Below are 9,533 nucleotides of genomic sequence, written 5' to 3' on the forward strand. Positions count from 1 at the left end.
TCAAAAGGACGTTTTTACATTATTTTCTGGGTAATAGCTTTAATTTAGATTTTATTTATATTGAAACTGTATCGAAGGGTGAATTTTTATTAACCACACCCTGATTCAAAATGGCGCCCGTTCCGTTTCTTGTCAGAGATGAGTTGGGAGATTGCTCACGGGCAGGGTCGCGCGATCGCATCGTGTGCTGCCCTCTGGTTTCGTACGTTAGCTTTCACCGTTTTTTGCCCCCAAGGGCGACGCAACGAATTTCTGGTAGGGGCTCGCGCACTCGCGATGGCTGTGCCATCTACCAGTTGCCGTCGGCGGCTCACGTATTCGTAATGGTAATACCATGCGGCAGTTGACGGTGGTGGCTTACCATTATGGCAATCTCCCAACTCATCTCTGCCAAATCAAGTTGCTTTACCGACGCAGTTGCCGAAGTTAGTTTACAATTTCGCCGCTGATGTCGCCCGCTACACCCCGTAATTGCGCGTACGTGCGTGGTTGTTTAAAATTTTGAATACTTTTGTAGGAATTTTCACGTAGAAATAGTGTCTTTTGAAATGTATGATAACATACATTTTTTAGGTTTTCATTACGAGTTTTCTAATTTTTAGTAAACATTGAAATAGCGAAATATTTTTAACGGTGCATTATTTAGGAGTAATGATAAAAAGAGGATTTTTGAGAAAGTATGCAGGTGAAATGGTACATTTACTCCACTCGTTAAAATATATAAATTGGTGAAATTTGTTTAAGGATTCGGGGGGATTACAGAAAATGTTAAAAATCTCAGACCTTGATACTATGAAAATTTAGCCAGGAATTTGCGGACGTGAGCATTTTGCCTTCACGGCGTTTCGTCACTGACAATGTGCAGTTTAATAATGTCGCAGTTCAACTTCGGCCATTGTACCTACGTCGGAAGTCGTGCTTTCGGTTACATATTAATATTTTACCATTTCTGTCCCGCCAGGATGCAGCTAGAATCCATACAAGATTTAATATCCAACAGCTGCATACTTCTCACGGGAGTAACTGGATTTGTGGGTGGTACTTTGTTGGAGAGAATACTCAGGATTGGTCCTGGACCGGAAAAGGTATTCGTCCTTGTGAGGAAAAGACAACATGTCGATCCTCAGGTCAGGTTTAACGAGATACTTTCGTCTCCGGTAAGCGTTATCACTTTTTCTCTTAATTACATTCCTGGGTGCTCGCATACCAAGATTCCTCAGACGATAAAAAACCGTGCACATCGTAAACATTATTTACAAAAAGTCTGATCCTTCAAATAAACTCGAATAAATCGGATGCAACATTTACTCGGAATTGTGACAATTGATTCGAGTGAAATAATTATTCTTGGAATTAAAAAAATATTTCTTTGGTTCAATGAATTTTTGTTCTTAGTATGCAAGGCCTAGAAGTTAGAACTAACATGACGGAAAATCATCGTAACTGTCACAACACTGGGCGTAGTTGTTTTCAGATGTAGATCCAGAGAGATTGAAGCGAGTACAGGTAATTCCAGGAGACATTACGGAAGAAGGACTCGGCCTCTCGTCGGCGGACAGCAATCTCCTAATTTCGAAATGCAACCTGGTGCTGCACTCGGCGGCTTTCATCTCGTTCGCCGCGCAGCTAGAAATGGCCACAAGGATCAATCTCCTCGGATCTCGACATGTCCTCGGCTTGGCAAAAAATATGCCGAATATACGTGCCATGGTTCACGTATCGACGGCGTATGCGAATTGCACCGTAGGCACTTCTCGATTGGACGAGAAACTTTACCCAACAGGAATAGATTCGGTTGATTTTATTCATACGGTTAGTGTCAATCCGTTAAGGAAAAAGTAGATTAAAAATTAATTCTGACAATTTGTCACTTCCGTTAAGTTATCCGTCTTGAAACTGCAAAAAATGAGCTCGACATCGTCATCGAGCTGCATGGATTAATTCATTTTAATTTTTATCGCGAGCATTTAGACACTTTTTTCTTTTCTTCTTGCTGAGAACTTATCAGCTTTGAGGCCATGTTTAATTCATGCTTGGCGGACGATTTTAATCAAATAACGTTGAAGGTGTTGAATAACGATTGGTTGAGGTTTTGTAACTAGTCATTGGCTTTCGAACCCTTCTACGTTCATGCGAATTCCGAATTAGGTTTTTGTATCATTATCTCGAGAGAAAAAAAATTCTTGTTATGCGGTAGCGTCACTGCTTACGTCTGCGTGCATTGGATGGTACAGAGTGCGAGTTAATTCTTACCGGGCGAGTTTTATTTAAAAAAATTGTCGAAGGTCACTCCCGCGCTGGTGACTCGGGACTTTTCCACGATGTAATGTCAATGCGAAGATTTGAGATGTTGAAGAGCACGACTATTAACGTACGCGGAATATTTCTCTGTTATTCGTTACGAGGATATTCCAGTCTGAGATCAATGTCCACCTGATTTGCATGCAGGCAGTGGTACAATGTTCATCGCGGATCGCAGGATCCATCGTTTTCATCGTCGATTTGAATTTTATAAGGGCTTTTTCTGCTCCGATGTTTATTCCCGATAAAATTCGTAGAGAATTTCTGTACGATAGAATCGATAATACTGGTACAAATAATTGTAGTCTGTAGATTAGAAGACTTCCTGCGTAAAGGATACGTCGAAATTGTTGAGGAATCCCTGTGCATTAGAGCTATGTCGCATAGCAACAGGAAGCGATTACTATAACTGTACATTGATCTTGCGAGAAAATCACTCGCGTACGGTTCTCTCAAAAATACGAACAACACGATAGTTCTACCGAGGTTTAGTAGGACAGGAGGAAGATCGGCATACTTTGCCGCTGCATTGAGAAAAATATGTAATGGAACTGAAGAAATATTTTGTTAATTCAAAGAATAATTATTTCACTCAAACTGGAATAAACTGGATGCAACATTTATGCGGAATAATGGCAATTCGTTTGAGTGAAATTCATGGAATTATCGAAATATTTCTTTGGTAGAAACTCGACAGAATTAATTCGAGATTGATCCCTGAATGTGCGAAAATAAATGCGATAACGAATTAATTTCTCTTTTAGGTGAAGAACATGACTTCTCAGGAGATCGAAAGGAGGACGGCCGAATTCATAGAGAACCACCCGAATACGTACACGTTCTCGAAGCAAATGGCCGAAAATCTGTTGGCCAAAGAAAGGGAGCATGTACCTCTCGCTATAGTGAGGCCAAGTATAGTTCTGAATACCTGGAAAGTACCGAAACCAGGTTGGGTAGACAATGTCAATAGTGGTGCTTGTGCATTCATCGCTGGAGTGACGAAAGGACTGTTTCGTACGTAAGTTGAGTTATTTTGCGGATTTCACTCCTGCAGAATGAACTTTTTTCTTCTTCTTTAGAGGATAGGGCAAATGGCGTCTCTCGTTTATTTTTTGGATCTCCTTCAGTTTCCAGGGACGTCCTGATATCAGACAAGATGTTATTCCTGCAGACATGGTCGTGTCCACGATTTTGGCATCCGCTTTGTACGCGGCTCGACATCCTACGGATCTCCACATTTTCCACTGCACATCCAGCATGTCGAATCCGTCGACATGGGGCAAATACTGCGAAGAAGTGACTAAATTTTCAAGGAGTGAGCCTTGCAAAAATGTTGTTTGGTATCCCGATGCCAAACCGAGATCGAATTTTTTCAGAAACGCTGCCGTCATGTACATCTTTCAATTACTTCCGGCTCATGTTATTGATTTGTTGGGAACTGTGGCTAAACGTAAAAATGGGTGAGCATTGTAATTTATTAAGTACTCCTATTGCTAAGGGTCGGTCGTCTTGTATCAACGAAAAATAGTGTAATTGAAGATTAAATCCACCATTGAGTAATCTCCCGATATCGAGTGTTTAACTGTAATCACACGTTAAGTAATCCTTGATTAAGAATTTTAATTAGAATGTCGATGCGACTAATACTAAGGATTTAAAACATTTACTCGTACGGTGGATTTAATCGCCTCTAAGACGCAAAAAGCGGCGGAATGTGCGTTGTTCTTTTGCTACATGTTTTATTAAATGTAACTTGTCGCATTCTCACTTTTTTCCAGGCTCGTGGATATTCAGCACAGATATATTAAAGGATGCAAATATACTGCATATTTTGCAGAAAACGAATGGGTGTTCAGCCGGAAGAGAACTTTGTCATTAATAAACATGTTGTCTCCCGAGGAAAGAGAAGCACATCCGATGGATCCTGCGCTGATAAACTGGAGCGAATATTTTAAAAACTGTGTAATTGGGATGCGCCGATATTTCCATAAGGAGCCTGCAGAAAGTACCGAAAGCGCATGTAGACAAATGGCTCGGTAATTTTGCAGTCTTCGTTACGATTTTATTTTTAATTGTAAATGGCCTCGATTGTATGATCTCAGGGTAACGTCGATTCTAGATAATGACTTGTCTCTATTATAATGATAGAGGTAATCGATATTATGCTCGATCAGAAATTTGATTCGATATTTTCCGAGCAATATGACGAAGGAAATCGGCGGCAACAAAATCATTCTCATGTACCGACGAGCTGTTACCCAAGGTTATTTGAAGTGGTAACAAGCATCCTCGTTAATTTCAAATCGATCCTTATTTTTGTTCGCAGGTTGAGGATAATTGCGGCCGTTACTCCATATTTATCTTTCTACCTTCTCTGGACATTTTTGTACCTATCAGGATGTTCCTCCGAAGTTGCAATTTTTCTCAGCGCAGCTCTAGTTATTTTCTTAACGTGGTTATAACTGCGACAGCAGTTTAAATTCAATTTCATGTCAATTTGAATGTGGTAAATATATAAATCAATCATAAGTAGTTGCTATATTTGTGAGAAATATATATTTTAAGTATATTCACTGTGCATGTAGAATCATATCGGGTTCATAGAGAAAGAAGGGGTTCTGCTGATGATGTTCATGATGTTTCCTAAATGCGCAAAGGAATGTCTCGTCGCCAGGGTAAAAAATGTCAATGTTGAAAGAAGGTTCGTTGCATAAGTGCGCAGCCTCTTCTCACTTGCGCACACCATCGCGTTATTTCATTTTACATTTGTCAACGTACACGAGACGACGTAGGGACCGTCAGTACGTCCTTCCGCGCGTTTGACACGCTTACGAAACAGGTGCTCGCAGGTATCCTCTCGTCGAGTTGAATTTCCCTTCGACCGCATCGTCTCGTCTTCGTCCAACTAGCGCTAATGCCGCTCGCTCTATCCTTCTCTCGCCCATCGGTTATTTTACCGTACTAGAAGATAATGGACTGGGCAAGAAAAAGAGAGACAGAGAAATAGGCAATTAGAGATACAGAGAGAGAAGGAAAGTACGAGTAGCAGGCGGCAGCGTTTCTCTGCTTCAAATACGTCGGCGTTCCACTTTACTGTCTTTTGAAATAATTTTTAAACAATCCCTGCAGTTTCGATTTACTCCGCTATCATCATCAGAGTGTTATCTAAAGAAAGTCTTGGTGTGTTTTCAAATTTTTGTAAGATTATAAGGTAGCAATGGGAAACATTAATCGTTTGACAAATCTCGAAGAAAAGAAGCTTGGGAAACCTGTTTTAAATAATTCGTGTTTTTTCTACTATTCTCTTTACGACGTTGCCAAATCTCGCACCGGATTCTATGGCATACAAGGTCGACTCATTGGTAACTCTGGCGGCGTGGGAAGGGGGCATTTGAGAGACCTCCTACATAAGGCTTCTTTGTCGCACTCGACGAGTTTCGTATACCCTGGTCTCCCGGGAATAGAGGGAAGGCAGGGAAGTAATTCACGATTTCGGCATGGGAGATCATCCGCGAGCAACCCATGCAACATTGGAATTCACATCGCCCTGCATCTCCCCGTGGCGCAGCCCGCGATTTCTCTCAGTTCTTCGTTCATCTCGGCAGTGGATTGTTTGTTCCACGAATTGTGCCGTTTTTTAAAAACGTCGTGGAAAGTGCGTGCAATTTTGTATCGGACCGACACGCAAACACGTTGCCATGGCATCGCGCGTTCCAGATTTCTACCGCAATAGAGCCGTCTTTATCACCGGCGGCACCGGCTTTGTTGGCATCTGTCTTATCGAGAAACTCTTGAGATGCTGCCCGGATATTGGGAATATTTACTTGCTAGTGAGGTCGAAAAAGGGCATTTCTGTCAAGGACAGACTGGAGGAGCTCACTAAGAATCCTGTAATGTTCTATACACGACTTGAAAGCTAAAATAATTTCTGTTAAAATAATTCCGTTTGAATATTTGGCTTTGAATTTGATTAAGAATGGCATTGAGACGTCGTCTCCTGACTCTGTACTCTCCGTTCAAAAAGTTTTTCTTACGTGTCATTTTTGTCACCATATACCATATTTAGTACTGTCAGTAATTATTCTCTATAATAAATATCTTGTATTATCGTGACTGAAACAAGTAAAGATCTGCAGAAAGTAACATTAAGTAAATTCTTGTTATTTCCTCTTTTAAGGTTTTTGACATGCTGAAAGCGGAGGCTGGCCAGGATCCATTTAAAAAGCTAATCGCCGTTGCCGGAGACGTCGGAGAGGAAAATCTAGGACTGTCAGCTATCGATAGACTGACTTTGGTAGAACACGTTCAAGTCGTGTTTCATTCAGCAGCCACTTTGGACTTTCAAGCTGACTTACGATCGACCGTAAATATTAACTTGCTGGGAACACGAAGAGTTGTTCAGCTCTGTCACGAAATCCGAGATCTCAAGGTAAACAACTGGTGGAATGCTAGTGATCTGCATAATGTTTTTGTAACAGTTTTTTTATGCCATCAAAGTCTTGCGGATCAAGAAATGTTTCCAATAACTAGAATTGGAAATAAAACTTATGAGTCTGCACATTTATTTTACTAACATGCATTTTAAAATACCATGTTTCAGGCGCTCGTACATGTATCTAGTGCCTATGTAAATTCTACTATCCTAGAAGCTAACGAACAGATTTATCCTCCCCCAGCAGATGTAAATGAAGTTTTGAAATTGAGCTCGCAACTGAACGACGAAGAACTAACTGCTATCACGCCAAAGTTGATAAAAAATCATGCTAATCCTTATACATTTACTAAGCATTTAGCAGAGCATGAAATCCTCAATAGCGGTTTGCCTGCCTCTATTGTTCGCCCATCAATGAGTAAGTTGACAAATAATATCTGATATTATTATTCCTAACTTACAAATCTTTACAGCTTTATAATCATTAAATAAAAAGTGTTATTTGAATACTGCATTGGCAATTATAAAATGATCTCTTTAAATATTTGCAGTCCTAGGAGCATGGAAAGAACCAATACCTGGATGGACTATTTCGAAAAATGGTCCCCAAGGTTTTCTGATGGGAGCCAGTAAGGGAGTCGTTCGAAGATTACCCGTTGCAAAACATTTAATTTACGATTACATTCCAGTGGACGTCGTTGTTAATCATCTAATCGTAGCTGCCTATGCTCTTCACCGTGATAGGTACGATTAATTAATGTTATGACTTAATTATGGTTTGAAGATAGACAAAATTCTTTGTTAGTAAATTGTTATAAATATAACTAAGCGTGAATATGATTTATTCTTTAACTGAGATTGGTTGACTTATTTATGATAAACTTTTTTTTTTTCCAGTGGTCCTGGCGTAAAGGTATACCACTGCACATCGAGTACTTGTAATCCTTTCAAATGGGAGTCAATAGAAGATAAAGTAAACATGTGTTTACATATGTATCCACTGAAAAGTGCAGTCTGGTATCCGCATCTTAAATTATCTCCATCTATACTGATGTTCAAAATTTCAGCTTTCTTTGTACACATGATACCAGCTTACATTCTTGATACAATTACAAGAATATCCGGTGGCCGTCCCATGTAAGTATGAAATTGCCCCGGAAACTGGGGACATATCTACCATACATTATTCTTCTATTAATATTAATATTAGAAGTGCATTCAATGTTTTTCTGTACATCCATTTTTGCTTTAGATTGGTACGGTTGCACACCAATGTAAACAATTCATTGGATCGTTTGGAGAAATTTATTTTCACCGAATGGAAGTTTTATAATCCTCGTACTCTGGAGTTGCACGAATCTTTATCAGCAGATGATAAACGTGCGTTCCCATTAGATATCCGGCCTTTAGTATGGCAAGATTTCTTCGAGAAATTGACTCTGGGGGTTCGGCAATATTTGAGCAAAGAAAGTCCAAAAAATTTGGAGAAAGCTCGGGCCAAGGATAAGATGTAAGTGATACCGATGGACGTTAGACATGTGATAGATATAATTTTTCCGAAAGTTACTAGGTTTAAAGTATTAAAATATATATTAGTTAATGACTTTGGTTTAATTTCAGGTTACTCATTGCCCACCTAGGACTTCAAGTGTTACTTTTAGGCCTCGTTTGGTGGATCGTGAAAGCTTCCTTGGGGTCGACATGGACTAAGACTGGCTTAATCGTTCCTTTCACTTACGTACTTTTCAGTAAATTGTGAGCAGTTGGAAGCTAATCCGATCTTCATTTTTATTTTTTATTGTTAGATACGGAAGTATCAAGTGTATGCTAGTGCCTTATGTATCATGCAGCATTTAATTTTTAGTTGTACGTAATTTCGATTGGCTCATTTCTGAATAACCATTGAATTTAAACATTGAAGAAGGTGCCAATTTTAGAGATTACGCGTTATGACGTTCAATTGAATTGAATGAACGATAAGTTTTTGGTGTGATTGTACCGCACTTTAAAAAGGCTCGCACTCATTGTTTACATGTTAACTTTTTTTTGTTTATCATGTTTTCAGAAATGTAAAGATATGTAGTTACGATGATTCAATTTTTATACAAGTATCATGCTAGTATCAACAAAAAATGTGTGTCGTCACTTTTTTATTAGCTTGTATTATTGAGATAAGTTGGTAATTATTTTAGGGTTAATTAAATAGTTGATCTGATTTGAAAAATGTTTCAAATTTAAATGGTCGCATATGGGAATTGCATTACTTAATCAGGAGGGGCCTTGACTACGGAATTTCGTATTATAGTACACTGCACAAATAATTAATAATTTTGATATTACACTCGTCGATATAGAAAGGTCATGTCACTTATATTAAAGGTCTAGTTAGAAACGGTAGGCAAGAACTCAACGATATCAGTACGAGAAGACTCCATGAAATTTACAAAGCTGGCATGCTGCATTTTTGTTCCGATAACTTTGTGCCTATGACATAAAAGTCAATGTTGAACTTTTTCCGAGTAGCGGATGATCTTGTTTTGGCGATCACTCATTTTTTTTATTATTTTAAATAGTTGAACCAGTAATTTCATGTTGTGTTCATTTATACATGTTTTCTTATCCCAACATTTAAAATAAATATTTATGCTTGTTATACAAATACATATTGTAATTATTTGAATACTTGTAGCGATTGGGTATAGATCCTTTTCAATTTATGTATCCTACAATTCTTGTAGGATTGACAACATGTTAGCGTAAGAGCATCGATTATTTCTGGTCGCTATAAATGCTTAATAAA

The 9,533-nt window shown here is 39.0% G+C and overlaps 2 protein-coding genes across 2 annotated transcripts; both read left to right on the forward strand.

Annotated features, from left to right (window-relative positions):
- The first annotated feature begins 895 nt into the window (after positions 1-895).
- Positions 896-4,870, forward strand: LOC105694479 (putative fatty acyl-CoA reductase CG5065). Its single transcript, XM_012415174.2, has 6 exons — positions 896-1,157; positions 1,465-1,812; positions 3,066-3,319; positions 3,429-3,761; positions 4,080-4,337; positions 4,628-4,870. Exons 1-6 carry the CDS (start codon positions 963-965, stop codon positions 4,761-4,763), a joined length of 1,524 nt encoding a protein of 507 aa, XP_012270597.1. The 5' UTR covers positions 896-962; the 3' UTR covers positions 4,764-4,870.
- Positions 4,871-5,999: 1,129 nt separating this feature from the next.
- LOC105694510 (putative fatty acyl-CoA reductase CG8306) lies at positions 6,000-9,392 on the forward strand. Its single transcript, XM_012415243.1, has 7 exons — positions 6,000-6,191; positions 6,479-6,730; positions 6,902-7,151; positions 7,285-7,477; positions 7,631-7,870; positions 7,986-8,243; positions 8,354-9,392. The coding sequence occupies exons 1-7, from the start codon at positions 6,000-6,002 to the stop codon at positions 8,490-8,492; spliced, it is 1,524 nt and encodes a 507-aa protein (XP_012270666.1). The 3' UTR covers positions 8,493-9,392.
- Positions 9,393-9,533: the final 141 nt, after the last annotated feature.

The sequence above is a fragment of the Orussus abietinus genome, unplaced genomic scaffold (assembly GCF_000612105.2).
Source record: "Orussus abietinus isolate OABI.00-Male unplaced genomic scaffold, Oabi_2.0 scaffold80, whole genome shotgun sequence".
NCBI lineage: Eukaryota > Metazoa > Arthropoda > Insecta > Hymenoptera > Orussidae > Orussus > Orussus abietinus.

Coding starts and splice junctions, on each gene's coding strand:
- LOC105694479 (XM_012415174.2), top strand. CDS start 963: ATGCAGCTAGAATCCATACAAGATTTAATATCCAACAGCTGCATACTT. Junction 3,320..3,428: donor ACGAAAGGACTGTTTCGTAC/GTAAGTTGAGTT, acceptor GATCTCCTTCAG/TTTCCAGGGACGTCCTGATA. Junction 3,762..4,079: donor GTGGCTAAACGTAAAAATGG/GTGAGCATTGTA, acceptor ACTTTTTTCCAG/GCTCGTGGATATTCAGCACA.
- LOC105694510 (XM_012415243.1), top strand. CDS start 6,000: ATGGCATCGCGCGTTCCAGATTTCTACCGCAATAGAGCCGTCTTTATC. Junction 7,152..7,284: donor TATTGTTCGCCCATCAATGA/GTAAGTTGACAA, acceptor AAATATTTGCAG/TCCTAGGAGCATGGAAAGAA. Junction 7,478..7,630: donor TATGCTCTTCACCGTGATAG/GTACGATTAATT, acceptor TTTTTTTTCCAG/TGGTCCTGGCGTAAAGGTAT.